Source organism: Ranitomeya variabilis, chromosome 8, assembly GCF_051348905.1.
Source record: "Ranitomeya variabilis isolate aRanVar5 chromosome 8, aRanVar5.hap1, whole genome shotgun sequence".
NCBI classification, from domain to species: Eukaryota; Metazoa; Chordata; class Amphibia; order Anura; family Dendrobatidae; genus Ranitomeya; species Ranitomeya variabilis.
The window spans coordinates 175,294,221-175,313,530 of record NC_135239.1 but is presented as its reverse complement, the minus strand read 5'-3'; the positions used below and the strand labels follow the sequence as shown (position 1 = coordinate 175,313,530).

Sequence of the window (19,310 nt, the reverse complement as noted above, 5' to 3'; positions counted from 1 at the left end):
TGTGGTCCCAGAGATATGAGCCTTTTTATTTACTGATCATTTATATCACCTTGACAAACCAGGTGTGGCTCACGGGCTCCTCTGGGGCGTGTCTTTAGGCTGTTTTGCATAATTATCATTTGAGACACACCCTTTTTTATAAAGACCATAAAAAGTTGTGTCAGAAAAAGGCCCATATCTTTGGAATCGCATGACGGATTTTAAAAAGAAAAAAATAATAATACTCAGGGGAGAAACAAAAATACACAACGACAAGCAAACTATCAATTCTTGACCTGCTAACCGGTCCACTTTAAATAAACCTTTTCCCGAATATCTTACTGAATTCAGAAATAATCAGACTCCATATTCTTTGCACTCCCTGTTTTATCTACTGATTTCAGCTGACAGTTCCTGAGAAAGCGAAGACAGAAGAAATGAATCTGCCTTGTGTAATTCATGAAATTTTCTCGAGAGCAGGAAGCTAAGGGCATCTGCTTTTATTTTTAGGAATATAAGGTAACAGTATTCCTTGAAGCGTAAAAAAAAAATAATGTTATTTCTTCACACATTAGTGTTACTTTATAGCACAATATTAATTCCTGGCTGATGATCATATATTATCCGATGCCCATAAATCTGTCATATGAGCCCAAGGGGTAGCAGATGTGCTATAATGACGGCTTACGGTATCATCTATAACTTCGGGATCCCAAAAGAGAGATCTGTCGAAGAGGAGAAAAATATTTAATATTCTCCTGAGTAAACTGTCAGAGAGGTATAATTCTCCATACGAAATACTCCGAACTCCACATTGTGCTAAATAAAGCTGAGATACTTGTGTTACGGCACAAGGTCATGGGTAATATATAATAGCCGTCCTATTCTTTTGCGGGTTATGAGCATAGACAGGAATATATAGAAATCTAAATAAATATTGCGACAGGCACTGATTAATGTCACCATGGCGTAATAAAAGCGAGGCTTAGTTTGGAGGGCCACTGTTATAAACAATCACATCACCGAGCACAAAGTCGCCTGCCAGGATGCTTTAGCATTTGCCGCCTAATGGACTCCACAAATACTCTGCACTGCGGTGACCTGCTGGAGCTTTTGTGAATAATGCCGCTTAAGAGTTGTGCAAATTGACATTTACAGAACAATTTACAGCTTTCACACTTGTCTTCTCGAGAATTCGTCTCATTTTCTATCATCCGTGCTGGTTGCCTCGCAACCGCACAGCTATAAACTAAGGGCAGACGCACAATGGCGCTTGCCGACATCAAGATCAGCTGCAAAATAAAAATTCTCTGTGTTAATTGATGGGATGTAAAAGAAGAGTTTGGTATTGAAAGGGTCTCTCCAAACAGAACTCAAAATCTGAGTTTTACCTAGGACTCCAAGTTCCCCCTAATCAACATGGCTTTACCTCCCATTGCTAGTCCATTTATTTTTTAAAGGGAACCTGTCAGCAGCTTTTACTCCCCCCCAAAAAAAAACATTTATATGACTGTAGTGCCCTTTAAAAGATAAGCCAATCCCTTATGGACCCCAAAGTGCTACTCTTTTTGAAGATCAGTGTGGAAGTGCATTAGGACGTGACGGTGCACTTACAGCTCCTCAGTCTCACACTGTATTCCTGATCTAGCAGCATCCTCCCCTGGCTGATTGACAGGTTGTTTGCTTTATACACTGGCCATTGACTAGTCCATCAGCCAGGGATTGGTGCTGTCAGCACGGGAGTATATAGTGAGGTTGAGGAGCTGTAAGTGCATCATCACTTCTAGACTGACCTCAAATCAAGATTTCTCGATGTTAGGGGGTCAGAAAGGGATTGACGTGCTAATCTTTTTAAAGGGCTACAAATGAATGGTTAGGGAGATTAAAAGTTGCTGACAGGTTCCCTTTCAACATTCTGCATCCTTCTTCCAGGAGACAGCCTGACCTGAGACCTTCTTCAACAATTCTTACTCTTTCCTATGGGCAAACATGACAAACATAAAACAAATATGAGTAGATTGTATAGTAGGACTTAAGACCCCCATACACATTTGTGTGACAGTTATCTTCCCCGAATCTCCCATACACGGGAGTGCTCAGCAGATCGCTCCTATATAACAGTGCTGACTTCTCTGGCAGGACTTTGCCTCTGCCGGGAATAAAAGGATTGGCTTTTGGGATTCCAACATGCCAATCCTTCTCCCCTTCGACATCACCTGCCGGGAGAGATGGGAGGTTTTTATACACATTAGGTATCTGCTTGATCAGCTATCTCTCCCGACTTCCCCATACATAGGAACACTCGTCTCCTGTGTTTTCAATGAGAGAGCTGCTGCCAGATTTCTCTGGCAGCAGCTTATCCTCATAAGAACAGAAGGATAGACTGTCGGAAACCCAACGTGCCGAAACCTTCTCCCACCTCACATCATCAGTCGGGGCAGAGTCAGGAGACCTCCATACACATTAGACTGTGAGCCTATCCCAGCAAAATCGAAGGTCTGTCTGACTTTACTCTATATAGTATTGATTGGTTCCTATAGTATTTAGCCAGAGCCCAGGGATTAGCATAAAATTCACCAAGATCAGAATTCAAAATTATGCCAGTGAAGAGTTGCAATTCTTGACAGAGTCCGTAGACCAGGGCAGAGGTTATTTTTTATCTTATACAGCCCATGTAACTACCATGCAATATCCAGGTTATAATTTTATTGATACGACTCCAAAAAGATGCCCCCATTTACAGCCCACAAGAGTCGATGTAAAACTTACACTGATTTTCGAACAGCATAACTTGCATTCCATAGAGGGAGAATGACTGCCGAAAGCTGTAGGTTACAGAATTTTTCTTCTTCTGGAAGATTTTTGTTACCTGGAAAGTATGTAAGTGAACATTTAGCGTTTGGAGGACTTTATTGGTCTTCCACTAACAAAACGTTAACTACATTTATTAATATAACAAATTAAAGCTGCACTCTGAAATGCTACAGTATATAAACATTGAATATATGAAATTGGATCTGAATTAGTGCTGTAGAAAACAAGATTAAAAATGAAGGTACCTAGCGCACTAATTGGCCATCTCTTGTGTGCCCAACAACCAGCGACAAGGCGTACACCTTTGTTGGGACCCTGACCTAACATGATACCTCTCTCGGGCTAGTTACAGGCTGTTTGGCACACATGAGCTTTAATTTGTTAGTTACATATAGAGTAGATCTCTTAGCTTTCACCTGTTCTCATTTCTCTTACTGCTTGGAAGTGATGGTCAGACTTTTGATATTTGTAAATTCCTTAATCTCACATTAATAGGTCCTAATAAATGCTATATCAAAGAACATTCTAAATTACTGAAGAAACTTACATTAAAGTCAATTTTAAAAGGTTGGGATTTGTACTTTCGGATTTTTTGGTGCTGTAGCTAATCCCCATTCATAGCAATATACTGATGCACATTGTGTCTAAAAAAATGCTGAAGGGGCCACATCATTCCAGCAAGGGCCACTGACTTTGGTATTTATCGGTGGTCCAAGGAGTAGGGCTATCACTAACCACGCATTGATTGCCTCTCTTAAAAGTATGGTATCAATGACTATTGAGGGAAAAAAACATTTAACAAAAAATGTGTATAAAAATGCATGGTAAGGATTAAAGAGGTGTTCCCATCTCTGTAAGTGATGGTATAGCTGTCACACTGTGACTGTTCGTGATTAGGGAAAGAGGCCCTGAACCATCACTAGGACTGGGGCCCTAACTATCCCTGATCCCAAAGGTACCTCTAAAGGTGAGGAGGTTTGGGCCACAAGCCTTACTGTTCTCCTATTATACCCTAAACTGTCCCCTCCCCCTACACCAGGAGGCCTGGGGCAGAAATGCTGGTGTATCTACATGTAAGACAGACAACAATAACAGAAAACAACAAACATACAAACACTCACCAAAGGTAGAGAGGTATATAAGAAGGGATAGGAAAGTACCAACCAAATGGAAATAGGACAATGAGGAAAGCATACACACAAAAACAGCACACAGCAATCTCCAGTAGCAACAACATTATTTAATTCAGCACAGCGTCTCCAAGAAGCTAGGAAGCAAAGCTTTCACTGGCAAGAAGAGAAGGTCTGGTCAGGTTTTATAGGAAGAGGAAATGATCAGCTCAGAAGCAGATGAAAAGTAGCCGCATGTTTCTGACCAACATAAAAAGGGATGTTAACTTCTACAGCATCAAAGGAAACAAAATCCATTTACCGTAATATGGGACACAAACACACAGGCTAAATGGAAGATCTGCGATTCACAATACGTAGTGATCTTCTAACCCCAGATCTTCCACAAGGATCTGACACACTCGTGACAATAGCTCTAGAATATGCTAATATTTAATAATCTATGACCCCCACTGATCGTGTCAATAAATGACCTGCAGAGCTTCTTCAACTTTCCATTCAAATCATAGTTTCTCCCCTGCGATGGGGTGTTCCTGATGATCCACTGCAGAGCGGCTCCTTTCAAGTGAATGTTTCCGTTCCCTGCACAGCCATGAGTGCAGGAGCAAATGTGCATGGAGATCAGTGAAAAAGAATCTGTCAGCAGGTTGTTGCTATGTAATCCAAGAGGAGCACGATGTAGGGACAGAGACCCTGATTCCAGTGACGTGTCACTTACTGAGCTGTGTGATGTCATTATGATTCAGTGATTGTTTTTTTCTGCTGCAGATCTAGCAGTGCTTGGAATGCTGAGCCCTGTATAACCCTGTCTACACTGATTGACAGCTTTCTGTGGCCATCGTATATTGACAGAAAGCTGCTAATTAGTAGTGGAGATGTGGTTGGACCAGAAGGCACAAGACACCTAGTCCTGTAGTGATAATCTACTACTGATAAAACACTGATTTTATTGAAACAGCAGCATTTAAGTAAGCGATATATCGCTGGAATCAGGGTCTCAGACCCCACATCATGCTGCTCTTGGATTACAAAGTAAAATGTGCTGACATATTCCTTTGAAGGGGACGGTGCTGAAGCCACTTTAATGATCCGGATTGGGTAAGGTCCGCGACGTTAGATCCCCAGTGATCATAAAGTGATCATATCAAGGCGAAAATGAAAATAGCCTTTTAATACTTAATGGAGCAGATTTAGTAAAAAAAAGTGTGCGAAAGGAAAACTGTCTTTATTACCCATAGAAAAATATTAAAATTTGCGAGCCCTCGGTAGTTGATGGCTTTTAATGGCGAACTGAAAAGATGGTAACAAAAAGCAGCTTTTATGACTACTCATTGTTTTACGCCCAGCGTCCTGCTTCTCCCGTTTATCTGCAGTTTTACAAAGCGGCATTTCCAATGCCGGCAGCAAAGCCTTTCATAAGTGTATAGATTAAGAAGAAGTCTCATCTCTTTGATCTCCAAATCTATTTTTGGGAAAGGATGAAAGCTCCAAATTTATAGTGATAAAACTTTTAACAGTTTTGAATGCTTCGAGCTGCACAAATAACATGTAATATGTACGCACTCTCCGAAAATAGGAGCCACTAGTATACTGTATATTTCCTCCTGAGCCTTAATAAGGTATCCTGACTAAACGATGTCTGATCCGTGACTTCTGGGGATAGATTCCGCTTAGGGCAGGTATACACCAGCGTATTTTCTCTCATCCGAGAGAATCGGGTCAATCATGCAAATCAAACTCTGATCAGACTGTCAGCATAGTGTAATCAGATTCTGTTGGATGAGGAGAAGATGAAAAAAAAAATTCTCCATCTTCTACATTGTGCCAGCCCATGGAATTCGGACTGCACTCAGATGTCATCCAAGTGCAGTCTGATGGTTTCCATGCACTCATTGACTTGCATAGTCGAGTGCGATCCGAATATCAGATCATAATTGGGCATGCAACAATTTTTTCCTCGTACTGGCTAGCGGAACCAATCGGACATGTGCAAGGCCCCATAGACTTATACTGGTCCAAGTGTAATCTGATGTTTTGTCGGATCGAACTCAGCCCAAAAATATAGCCATGTGCATGAGCCTTTAACCTGATACATACCACTAGAAGGTCATTAAACAGGAAGATTTCTCTCTGGTGTAAACCGAGTTTTTGGGGTTTGTTTGGATCGGGGACTTCGAAAAGACGGCAGTAGCAGACCAGTCTTCGATGTGGTAAGGAAAGGACCTGTAGGTAGAAAAGCAACATTTTCAATAGGTGGTCAGAATCCAGAACAAAAATGTTATCAAATCATGATTGTTAAGGCCAAATACACATTAAAGTTAGTTGGAATTGCTGATTTTCGTAGGGTCTGTGTCAGAGAGGAAGAGGATTGGGCGTCTTCCAAGGAGGTGATATCAGGGGTGAGAAGGATCAGGCATTTTCAATTTCAATGTCTGATTCTTTGCTCTCCATGCCAATGTACAATATATGCATGCTCTGCCACACTGAGCGTGCAGGAGTATGACGGGACTATAGAAGATCATGGTGGATCAAAAAGTGAGCAAAAAGTTAAATGGGTCTAAGGGTATAGGATCTGCTTTTCGGTAGAAAAAAGGACTTGTATTAGGTACAGTAGATCCACTAATGACTATTTCTGGAATGGGCAACTACGGTGTAACCATTGGGTTGGCTGATAGAGGATCATAAATGTCAGACTTTCCTTCATCTGAAGATCACTACAGATCTGGATTTCATCATGCCCAAAGCACGCAGGCCCCGATTCACCAACACTGGCAATTTTCACACCAGTCTTGATGAGGAGGGTGCCTTGGAGTCAGAGGCACGTAATGACAAGTGACGTGCGCCTCACTAGAAATTTTACTTTGGTCATGGCCTGGAATAAGAACCACCAAGGTTGATTGTGAATTAGAAGAGATGTGGCGTCACACCCCTGCTGCACCCCGGTCATGCCAAAATGGGCAAGAAAACGCCAACAGTCACAACATTTTTTCAGAAATTAGATGCATAAAAATGTGACTTTTCAAAAGCTTTTGCGTCAGTATTCTGGTGTAAATGTGTTGATAAACTGGGGCCTCAAATTTTACATCTCTATACACAAATAAAAATCATGACCCTATAGAGTAACGGGCCGACCCTATAGAGTAACGGTATTCTCCAATGCCAGAACTTGGACTAATAATATTTGAGCTCTCCAGGCCTGTAACTCATCATTGTCAGATTATTCTAAATCTTATTAAAGCCTAATCCTGAGCCTACATAAATACACATAAACACATTAATAAATGTGATGTGTGACAGACGTGGGGCAGAAATATAGCCACTTCTGACATACTAGATATACAAAAACAAACATAAAAACATCGAGCAGTCCTTTACCAATTACAAGTGTTGTCTCTAAAAAAAAAGCTAAAAAGCTAAGACATGCCATCAACATTCGACTGGGGTCCAACCTCTAGAAAACGTTGGCTCTGCTTTGCATTTTCTGGAGATTATACAGTACGGACCTAAAGTTTGGACACACCTTCTCATTTAAAGATTTTTCTGTATTTTCATGACTATGAAAATTGTACATTCACACTGAAGGCATAAAAACTATGAATTAACACATGTGGAATTATATACTTTCACGGCCACTACACAATGTATGGAGCTATGCCAGGTCCAGTGTGCTGTGGCTTGGAATACGGCTGGAGGACTTTCTTTATTTGGATCTTCACTGTGCCACATGTGGCAGCAGTGGCTTCCTCCGTGCCACGAATTGTAGCAGCCTCAATAAGGATGAGCTGGTACTCCTACATCCTTTTTGTATCTTGCCTCAAAGTTGTACCACCACTGATCTGATACTATTGCAAAGAAAACTATTTTAAAGGGGTTGTCCACTACTAGGACAAAATGTTTGGCCCCAATAAAATAATAAAACCTATACTCACCTCCCGTGCCAACGCCGTTCCCGCAGTGTCAGCACTTGCTCTCCCCGGTGCTCTCGTGATGGCATCACTGCCCATTCTTCGAACAAATCGAACATGGAGAGGCAGTCCAGGCTGACGCTGATCTCAGACTTCCTCTTCATGTTCGATTTGTCTGAAGGTGGAGACAGTGACGCCATCTCTGATTGGGCGCCGATGTCACGTGTCACAACACCGCGGGAGAGTGAGTGCCGGCACCGCGGGAACGGTACTGGCACAAGATGTGAGTATAAGCTTTATTATTTTATCGGGGGTATGACAAGAAGTTGGCCAAGTAGTGGGCAACTTCTTTAACAAACATATAGGGGAAAAAATTCTAGTATTAAGCATATATTAATAAGGAGAACGTTTCAGGACAAAGGTAGACATTAGACGCTTTAGACGAGATCTAGTAGAGTTTAGCTAAAAAGTGTTAACAAAACGAATACCTACACAGCCAAGTCCGTGGTGTAGGGATCCGATCTACAGTAAAAAGACACACATAAAGTCATTAGCAATAAAAAAAACCACAACGTAAGAAACAAAGGAAATGCAGTGACAACACAACCAGGCCGTGGAAAACTCCAGCATGTATTCTGGAGAATTGGACAACAGAACACCTTACACATTCTCATCTCAGAACACCACATGTGAAGAACTAACGCGTTTCAATAGATGGATCTCCTGGAGAAGTTACTGCGGCGAGGAGCAAGGCCAGGGAATGATATTTCCAGGGATCCTATAAAATAACCTACATCGTTGGCTTTGTGATTTAATACTGCAAAATGATGCAGCAACACTGACATTTCAGAGGGCAGTAACATGGAGGAAGCAATAAAACAAATGATCCTTTTATTGTGATAGGTAAAGATGCTGATGAGGTCATTTATTACACACATCATAAAATCGCTGTCAACACATTAAAAAAACAAACAACACAAAAAAACATAAAGAGACCAAAGTCTATTGTTGCATGCCCAGAATTGGCTGATTTATCTGGGTAACGGATATGTTGCTGGGAATCACACGTAGGCTTGACACTAAAACAGGTTTATAATCAGAGCTGAGCAATAATAAGTCAATAAATATGAATATTACAAGAAACCAGATACATTGATAGCCAGGGACTCCGGCAAACAGACAGTGGGAGCACAGATACTAACACACTTTCCTCTTTCGGAAACAGTCCAGGCAATTTTGTGGCTGTCCCAGTCCTAATAGGGTCAAGGTCTACGCAAACCCTACCCATAAATTGAATTTACCGACCAGGGATGAGATGATCCTGGACGTCATGGGATCAAAAATCTCTTTAAATGGAATTTGTAACTATGTTTTTTGTTGTGAATTTGGATTCTGGGCTCCCCCGGTGGCTACTGGTGGAATTGAACTGGTGTCTTCATCTTCTCTGTTCACCTGTTCCCATCAAGATGTGGGAGTCGCTATATAACCTTGCTGCTCTGTTAGTTGCTTGCCGGTCAACAATGTTATCAGAAGCCTCTCTGTGCTTGTTCCTGCTCCTAGACAACTACTAGATAAGTTGGACTCTTGTCCATGTTTGTTTTTGCATTTTTTCCAGTTCACAGCTGTAGTTTCGTTACTGTGTCTGGAAAGCTCTTGTGAACAGGAATTGCCACTCTGGTGTTATGAGTTAATGCCAGAGTTTTAAAGTAATTTCTGGATGGTGTTTTGATAGGGTTTTCAGCTGACCATGAAAGTGTTCTTTCTGTCTTCTGCTATGTAGTAAGTGGACCTCAAATTTGCTAAACCTATTTTCATACTACGTTTTGTTATTTCATCTTAATTCACCGCCAATACATGTGGGGGGCCTCTGTCTCCTTTCGGGGTATTTCTCTAGAGGTGAGCTAGGACTAATATTTTCCTCTGCTAGCATTATTTAGTCCTCCGGCTGGTGCTGGGCATCTAGAATCAACGTAGGCATGCTACCCGGCCACTGCTAGTTGTGTGTTAGGTTTAGTTCATGGTCAGCTCAGTTCCCATCTTCCAAGAGCTAGTTCCTATATATGCTTATGCTATGTTCTCTTGCCATTGAGATCATGACAGTTTGACCGGCCCACAAAGTGTTAATTGTTTGGGCTGAAGCAGGAGATAGAGAAGTGTTTAAGGGAAATTTTTTTTTTTTTTTTTTTTCCCTTCAGAGTTTTGCTGCCTAGCCCTTAATTGCTGTCTAGCTGCTTCTTACCTCCTCTTAACCCTTGAATGGCTCTGTGTCCACCTGTTTGTAATGGATCTTCAGAGTGTAACTGCAGGTTTGAATAATCTCGCCACGAAGGTACAAAATTTGCAAGATTTTGTTTGTCATGCACCTGTATCTGAGCCGAGAATTCCTTTGCCGGAATTTTTCTCGGGGAATAGATCTGGGTTTCAGAATTTTCGAAATAATTGCAAATTATTTTTGTCCCTGAAATCTCGCTCTGCCGGAGACCCTGCACAGCAGGTCAGGATTGTGATTTCCTTGCTCCGGGGCGACCCTCAAGACTGGGCTTTTTCATTGACACCAGGGAATCCTGCGTTGCTCAATGTGGATGCGTTTTTTCTGGCCTTGGGGTTGCTTTATGACGAACCTCATTTGGAGCTTCAGGCAGAAAAAACTTTGATGTCCCTATCTCAGGGGCAAGATGAAGCGGAAATTTACTGCCAAAGATTCCGTAAATGGTCTGTGCTTACTCAGTGGAATGAGTGCGCCCTGGCGGCGACTTTCAGAGAGGGTCTCTCTGATGCCATTAAGGATGTTATGGTGGGGTTCCCTGTGCCTGCGGGTCTGAATGAGTCCATGACAATGGCTATTCAGATCGATAGGCGTTTGCGGGAGCGCAAACCAGTGCACCATCTGGCGGTGTCCACTGAGAAGTCGCCAGAGAGTATGCAGTGTGATAGAATTCTGTCCCGAAGCGAGCGGCAGAATTTTAGACGGAAAAATGGGTTGTGTTTCTATTGTGGTGATTCTACTCATGTTATATCAGCATGCTCTAAACGCACTAAAAAGCTTGGTAAATCTGTTTCCATTTGCACCTCACCGTCTAAGTTTATTCTATCTGTGACCCTGATTTGCTCTTTGTCATCTATTACCACGGACGCCTATGTCGACTCTGGCGCCGCTTTGAGTCTTATGGATTGGTCCTTTGCCAAACGCTGTGGGTATGATTTAGAGCCTTTGGAGACTCCTATTCCTCTGAAGGGGATTGACTCCACCCCATTGGCTAATAATAAACCACAATACTGGACACAAGTAACTATGCGTATTAATCCGGATCACCAGGAGATTATTCGCTTTCTGGTGCTGTATAATCTACATGATGATTTGGTGCTGGGATTGCCTTGGCTGCAATCTCACAACCCAGTCCTCGACTGGAGAGCTATGTCTGTGTTGAGCTGGGGATGTAAGGGGGCTCATGGAGATGTACCTGTGGTTTCCATTTCATCATCTATTCCCTCTGAAATTCCTGAGTTCCTGTCTGACTATCGTGACGTCTTTGAAGAATCCAAGCTTGGTTCGTTACCTCCGCACCGAGAGTGCGATTGTGCCATAGATTTAATCCCGGGTAGTAAATACCCAAAGGGTCGTTTATTTAATCTGTCTGTGCCTGAACATGCTGCTATGCGAGAATATATAAAGGAGTCCTTGGAAAAGGGACATATTCGTCCATCGTCATCTCCCTTAGGAGCCGGTTTTTTCTTTGTGTCAAAAAAAGACGGCTCTTTGAGACCATGTATCGATTATCGGCTTTTGAATAAAATCACTGTTAAATATCAATACCCATTGCCGTTGCTGACTGATTTGTTTGCTCGCATAAAGGGGGCCAAGTGGTTCTCTAAGATTGACCTTCGTGGGGCGTATAATTTGGTGCGAATCAGGCAGGGGGATGAGTGGAAAACCGCATTTAATACGCCCGAGGGCCACTTTGAGTATTTAGTGATGCCTTTTGGTCTTTCAAATGCTCCGTCAGTTTTCCAGTCCTTTATGCATGATATTTTTCGCGATTATTTGGATAAATTTATGATTGTGTATCTGGATGATATTCTGATTTTTTTCGGATGACTGGGACTCTCATGTCCAGCAAGTCAGGAGGGTTTTTCAGGTTTTGCGGTCTAATTCTTTGTGTGTGAAGGGTTCTAAGTGTGTTTTTGGGGTACAGAGGATTTCCTTTTTGGGATATATTTTTTCCCCCTCTTCCATTGAAATGGATCCTGTCAAGGTTCAAGCTATTTGTGATTGGACGCAGCCCTCTTCTCTTAAGAGTCTTCAGAAATTTTTGGGCTTTGCTAACTTTTATCGTCGATTTATTGCTGGTTTTTCGGATATTGCTAAGCCATTGACCGATTTGACTAAGAAGGGTGCTGATGTTGCTGATTGGTCCCCTGATGCTGTGGAGGCCTTTCGGGAGCTTAAGCGCCGTTTTTCCTCTGCCCCTGTGTTGCGTCAGCCTGATGTTGCTCTACCTTTTCAGGTTGAGGTCGACGCTTCTGAGATCGGAGCTGGGGCAGTGTTGTCGCAGAAAAGTTCTGACTGCTCCGTGATGAGGCCTTGTGCCTTCTTTTCCCGTAAATTTTCGCCCGCTGAGCGGAATTATGATGTTGGGAATCGGGAGCTTTTGGCCATGAAGTGGGCTTTTGAGGAGTGGCGCCATTGGCTTGAGGGGGCCAGACATCAGGTGGTGGTATTGACGGACCACAAAAATTTGATTTATCTTGAGACCGCCAGGCGCCTGAATCCTAGACAGGCGCGCTGGTCATTATTTTTCTCTCGGTTTAATTTTGTGGTGTCATACCTACCGGGTTCTAAGAATGTTAAGGCGGATGCCCTTTCTAGGAGTTTTGAGCCTGACTCGCCTGGTAACTCTGAGCCCACAGGTATCCTTAAGGATGGAGTGGTATTGTCAGCCGTTTCTCCAGACCTGCGGCGGGCCTTGCAGGAGTTTCAGGCGGATAGACCTGATCGTTGCCCACCTGATAAACTGTTTGTTCCTGATGATTGGACCAGTAGAGTAATCTCTGAGGTTCATTCTTCTGCGTTGGCAGGTCATCCTGGCATTTTTGGTACCAGGGATTTGGTGGCAAGGTCCTTCTGGTGGCCTTCCCTGTCACGAGATGTGCGAGGCTTTGTGCAGTCTTGTGACGTTTGTGCTCGGGCCAAGCCTTGTTGTTCTCGGGCTAGTGGATTATTGTTGCCCTTGCCTATTCCTAAGAGGCCTTGGACGCACATCTCGATGGATTTTATTTCAGATCTGCCTGTTTCTCAGAAGATGTCTGTCATCTGGGTGGTGTGTGACCGTTTCTCTAAGATGGTCCATTTGGTTCCTCTGCCCAAGTTGCCTTCTTCTTCCGAGTTGGTTCCTCTGTTTTTTCAAAATGTTGTTCGTTTGCATGGTATTCCTGAGAATATCGTTTCTGACAGAGGGACTCAATTCGTGTCTAGATTTTGGCGGGCATTCTGTGCTAGGATGGGCATAGATTTATCTTTTTCGTCCGCTTTCCATCCTCAGACGAATGGCCAGACCGAGCGGATTAATCAGACCCTGGAGACATATCTGAGGTGTTTTGTGTCTGCTGACCAGGATGATTGGGTTGCTTTTTTGCCATTGGCGGAGTTCGCTCTCAATAATCGGGCCAGCTCTGCCACTTTGGTGTCCCCGTTTTTCTGTAATTCGGGGTTTCATCCTCGATTTTCCTCTGGTCAGGTGGAATCTTCGGATTGTCCTGGAGTGGATGCTGTGGTGGAGAGATTGCATCAGATCTGGGGGCAGGTGGTGGACAATTTGAGGTTGTCCCAGGAGAAGACTCAGCTTTTTGCCAACCGCCACCGTCGTGTTGGTCCTCGGCTTTGTGTTGGGGATTTGGTGTGGTTGTCTTCTCGTTTTGTCCCTATGAGGGTCTCTTCTCCTAAGTTTAAGCCTCGGTTTATCGGCCCGTATAAGATATTGGAGATTCTTAACCCTGTTTCCTTCCGTTTGGACCTCCCTGCATCCTTTTCTATTCATAACGTTTTTCATCGGTCATTATTGCGCAGGTATGAGGTACCGGTTGTGCCTTCCGTTGAGCCTCCTGCTCCGGTGTTGGTTGAGGGTGAGTTGGAGTACGTTGTGGAGAAAATCTTAGACTCTCGTGTTTCCAGACGGAGACTCCAGTATCTGGTCAAGTGGAAGGGATACGGCCAGGAGGATAATTCTTGGGTGAATGCATCTGATGTTCATGCCTCTGATCTGGTTCGTGCCTTTCATAGGGCCCATCCTGATCGCCCTGGTGGTTCTGGTGAGGGTTCGGTGCCCCCTCCTTGAGGGGGGGGTACTGTTGTGAATTTGGATTCTGGGCTCCCCCGGTGGCTACTGGTGGAATTGAACTGGTGTCTTCATCTTCTCTGTTCACCTGTTCCCATCAAGATGTGGGAGTCGCTATATAACCTTGCTGCTTTGTTAGTTGCTTGCCGGTCAACAATGTTATCAGAAGCCTCTCTGTGCTTGTTCCTGCTCCTAGACAACTACTAGATAAGTTGGACTCTTGTCCATGTTTGTTTTTGCATTTTTTCCAGTTCACAGCTGTAGTTTCGTTACTGTGTCTGGAAAGCTCTTGTGAACAGGAATTGCCACTCTGGTGTTATGAGTTAATGCCAGAGTTTTAAAGTAATTTCTGGATGGTGTTTTGATAGGGTTTTCAGCTGACCATGAAAGTGTTCTTTCTGTCTTCTGCTATGTAGTAAGTGGACCTCAAATTTGCTAAACCTATTTTCATACTACGTTTTGTTATTTCATCTTAATTCACCGCCAATACATGTGGGGGGCCTCTGTCTCCTTTCGGGGTATTTCTCTAGAGGTGAGCTAGGACTAATATTTTCCTCTGCTAGCATTATTTAGTCCTCCGGCTGGTGCTGGGCATCTAGAATCAACGTAGGCATGCTACCCGGCCACTGCTAGTTGTGTGTTAGGTTTAGTTCATGGTCAGCTCAGTTCCCATCTTCCAAGAGCTAGTTCCTATATATGCTTATGCTATGTTCTCTTGCCATTGAGATCATGACAGTTTTTGCTATGTAATCTGAGAGCTCATGATGTAGGGGTTGAGAGCCTGATTCCAGGCATGTCTCACATACTAGGTTGTGTTTTGTTGTTTCATACAATGAGTGTTTTATCAGCAGGATATTATCACTACAGGACTAGGTGTCTCATCCCCTTTGTCCAATCCTGCCCCCCAGCACTGATTGACAGCTTTCTGTCAATATACATTGTACACAGCAGCCAATCAGAGGTGTGGGCGGGGTCATACAGAGCTCAGCATTCCGAGCTCTGCTAGATCTGCAGCAGAAAAACCTGTGATTCTATGAGAACTGCTGCACCCTGTAAACTAAGTGATACATCGCTGGAATCAGGGTCTCTGTCCCTCTGTGATGTAGGAGCAGCTAGTCCTTCCTTTCTGAACAGTACCCTCCTGTCCAGGCGGAATTCGAAGACTGTAGTCACTGATTGGGTGCAGTGGTCACATGACACCCTTCCCTCCCCCCTCGGAAGAAAGATTTTATTTTCTGGCGGGGGACACAGTACGGATTACAGAGAAGCAGTTGCTCTCTGGAGATTGGACATAGTTTTTATTTTTTCTTTGAACCCCAGTGGTTCATTAAGATTTATTGGAGCAGTAGTGAGGAAACCCTTTAAGGAATTTTTTGGAAATGTTCACAATATAAAATCTTTTTACTGCTAGTTCTAAAATTCTTTGATGAATCATTTTTTAATAAGTTTATTTTTGGTCAAAACTTCCTTATTCTGCTACATTGCTCAAAATCCCATGCCTCCATTCACAATCCCAAAGTCCAAAGAGTTTTCCAAAATTTTAGAAAAAGTTCATCAAGAGTAGGGAATTTTATAAAGCAAAGAAATAAGTATTACTAACCCCTTATATCCCCTTATGTTCTGGTGGTCAAGGCCGGCCATTCAAATGACCGCTGCAGCTCATCACTTGCCCCAGAGCTCATAAGCCCTGTGTGTAAAGATCACAATCAAACCAAGCGATTGGCTGCAGTGGTCAAGTGAATGATGGATGGGACATCATTGATCAGCTGGGACCACTAACAGCGGCAGAGCTGGAACGTCAGGGGATTCAACCTGTCTTTTAATTTCTAAGAACACTCCCTACTCTTGGCCAACATTTCTAAAATTACTGAAACCTAAATTAGAGGAAGTTAGAAACTTCAATGCAAACATGCTCCCCCTAGAGGGGGCTGCAAACCCCCAAAATGTTATCATTTACATTTATGGCTGTAGACATTCACTTTAGGAACACCTTCAATTAGGAAAACATGTGCAAATTGAGTTTAATTAAAAAAAATATATATTTATTTCTATTCACAGCAAATGCTAAAAATATTGACTTACCTCTTGTTCTGGAGAAATAATAAAATTATAATAATAATGAGAAAAAAATCATCTTCCTCTGGTTTTCAGGGACACTAAAGTCACACATGATTGTAAAGTAAATTTTGTATTAATGGCTTATGTGTTAACCTATTTACCCACATTCATCCATTAGGCTGCATTCACACACCCGCGTCTGATTTCACATCAGTGTAAGAACGTCCATTTTTCTTCCATGTGTGATCTGTTTTGCCTTCCTGCTGTATCTAATTTTTTCTACCCCATTTTTAATAACAAGCAGGTAGACTGTGTGAACTGTAATTTATCCACTGACTCCTCCTAATGGATCATTTTAAAAATGATGGAACATTGATGGAACTCTGAAGTACAAAGGATGTCTTCTCTTTTTAACCCCTTTAATGGATCCCCATAGACTTTAAAGGGTAACTGTACTTTTTAGTAACGATTCAGAATAACAATGAGAGAAAGAAAAAATGGTGGCACTCACCGACCCATTAAAAGTTCCTTTATTGTTTCACATTAAAACCTGGATGCAGGAGAGTCTGTGGAAAACATGTCGGACAACGACCATTTAGCACCTTCTGCGCTTCAACGGGTCCTGTACTGAAGGGGAAATGATGGAGATCTTGCTTGCTTTTTAGCAAAATTCCCATCATTTCTCCTTCAGTTCAAGACCCTTTGAAGCACAGGAGGCACGAAACGGCGCTGAAACAATAAAAGAACTTTTAATGGGACGGTAAGTGCCGCCATTTTTTCTTTCTCTCATGGACATTGATTGATTTGTTTTTTCTTGGTGAGCACTTGAGATCCCAGGGGTCCGATGTGATTTGCTTTCCCTTAATCACAATAGACTTTGGCCATAGGTGTGACAGCGGTGCCGGTCTCATTCCTTGAACTATTCAAAATAAGCTATCATGTGTTGTACATGAGGAATAACACCATTTCTAGCCATTATATAACCTGTATCCGGCATTTTCACCAGTTTTCCCGTCTGTAGGCTTTATCTCTAATTTACATTCCTCTCTGAGCTGGTGGGTAGAGACTAAATGCTGTCACCTCTCCCATACACAGTACTGCGCACAGAAAGGGAGTCCTAATCTTCATTTTATTTTATTTTTTAGCAAACAGAGTCGAGCAGAAGCACATAGGAAATTATACAGCAAGAGTGATCAGTGTAGTTATTTATTGAGCACTGGTGTGAGATAAAAGACTTGTTAGAAAGCTCACCATGATCTTTCTATGTCTCCTTCTACCTGTTTCCTCTCCCTGCTGCTCACTCTTCCTCCACTCTCTGTAGATTATAATGGACTTTATTCAGCGTTGATTATGAGTTCAGGAGGTAGAGGGAGAGGAAAAGGCTGATAAGAGGGAAAGGAAGTAGATTTCTCTGATACAACATATTTCAAAGTTCATTATACTCTCCTGCACTGTTGATTTATGCAACATTTTTGAAAGCCATTTAATGGCCGAGTCTTATAAGCAAAATGGGGGAGAATAGCACAAGTTCTGAGTCTCACAGATCGGTCACATGGATCCATATTAAAAACGCATGTGTGTATGGATCAATAAAATTTTATGGGTCCGTGTGCTGCCCGAGAAAACAATGGACATCAGGAGGATGTGTACAGCGGATGTGTTAATGTAACCTTACTTTACTTGTATAGACCATTTACACTATCAGGAGATAATCCCAGTAGTACACGGTAGCATATTACTATGTGTACTGCATACTGACTGGGCGCTAACCAGTAACTCACCGGCTTCTTGCCTACAATAAGTTTTTCAACCTTCTGAACTTGAGATACATGATCTTCATTAGTCTTGAGTTCACGCTTACGGATGCGCTCATATATGCCTATCAGCATCTCCCGAGGGATGTCCTCACCATCGTCCACACCTGCAGAGAGTGACAGTTCTCATTACCAAAGGACGGGACATTACAGCTTGTTATTGCTGATGGCTCTGCAAGGTCAAAGCCAAGGACAATGATCACACATATCGTTGTTTTTCAGGGATGGCCAAGCAGGTACTGAATTGACAATTAGCCCAGGCACCACAACACTGTTTCTCTGGATAGTTGGATCACGGAGAAAATGATATCCGCACAGTTCCTCGTTCTGCATTCATCATTACCTGTCATCCCGGACTTCAATGTTTAATTACCCAAAAGTATATAAAGCCCACATCATGCACTGAAGGGGGTTCCTTATTACTACAAAGGTGATTTAGCTTTATATACTGCACGCGAACAGTGGAATATCAGGATGACTGAAATCATTTTGCTAAAAGTATCCCTACTAGTTATGTCTCCCATAAATATCCCTAGTAGTTATGTCTTCCATAAAATATCCCTACTAGTTATGTTTTCCATAAATATCCCTACTAGTTATGTATCCCATAAAATATACCTAATAGTTATGTCTCCCATAAAATATCCCTACTAGTTATGTCTCCCATAAAATATCCCTAATAGTTATGTCTTCCATAAAATATCCCTACTAGTTATGTTTCCCATAAATATCCCTACTAGTTATGTATCCCATAAAATATACCTAATAGTTATGTCTCCCATAAATATCCCTACTAGTTATGTCTCCCATAAAATATCCCTAATAGTTATGTCTCCCATAAATATCCCTACTAGTTATGTATCCCATAAAATATCCCTAATAGTTATGTCTCCCATAATTATCCCTCTTAGTTATGTCTCCCATAATTATCCCTACTAGTTATGTCTCCCATAAAATATCCCTACTAGTTATGTCTCCCATAAAATATCCCTACTAGTTATGTCTCCCATAAATATCCCTACTAGTTATGTCTCCCATAAAATGTCCCTACTAGTTATATCTCCCATAAATACCCCTACTAGTTATGTCTCCCATAAAATATCCCTACTAGTTATGTCTCCCGTAAATATCCCTACTAGTTATGTCTCCCATAACATATCCCTACTAGTTATGTCTCCCATAAAATATCCATACTAGTTATGTCTCCCATAAATATCCCTACTAGTTATGTCTTCCATAAAATATCCATACTAGTTATGTCTCCCATAACATATCTCT

The 19,310-nt window shown here is 42.3% G+C and overlaps 1 protein-coding gene across 22 annotated transcripts in view; it reads right to left on the bottom strand.

Annotated features, from left to right (window-relative positions):
• The window catches only part of IQSEC1 (IQ motif and Sec7 domain ArfGEF 1), a 746,975-nt gene that overhangs the window by 29,883 nt on the left and 697,782 nt on the right, over window positions 1-19,310 (bottom strand). For 17 of the 22 annotated variants that reach the window (XM_077277651.1, XM_077277652.1, XM_077277637.1 and 14 more), the window contains 4 exons: window positions 18,000-18,139; window positions 8,321-8,350; window positions 6,021-6,146; window positions 2,749-2,848 (listed from right to left, as the gene is read on the bottom strand). In XM_077277651.1, coding sequence (XP_077133766.1) covers window positions 2,749-2,848; window positions 6,021-6,146; window positions 8,321-8,350; window positions 18,000-18,139 — 396 coding nt within the window. The remainder of the gene's footprint in view (window positions 1-2,748; window positions 2,849-6,020; window positions 6,147-8,320; window positions 8,351-17,999; window positions 18,140-19,310) is intronic. The other 5 variants (XM_077277639.1, XM_077277654.1, XM_077277640.1 and 2 more) reach the window with 1 other exon arrangement.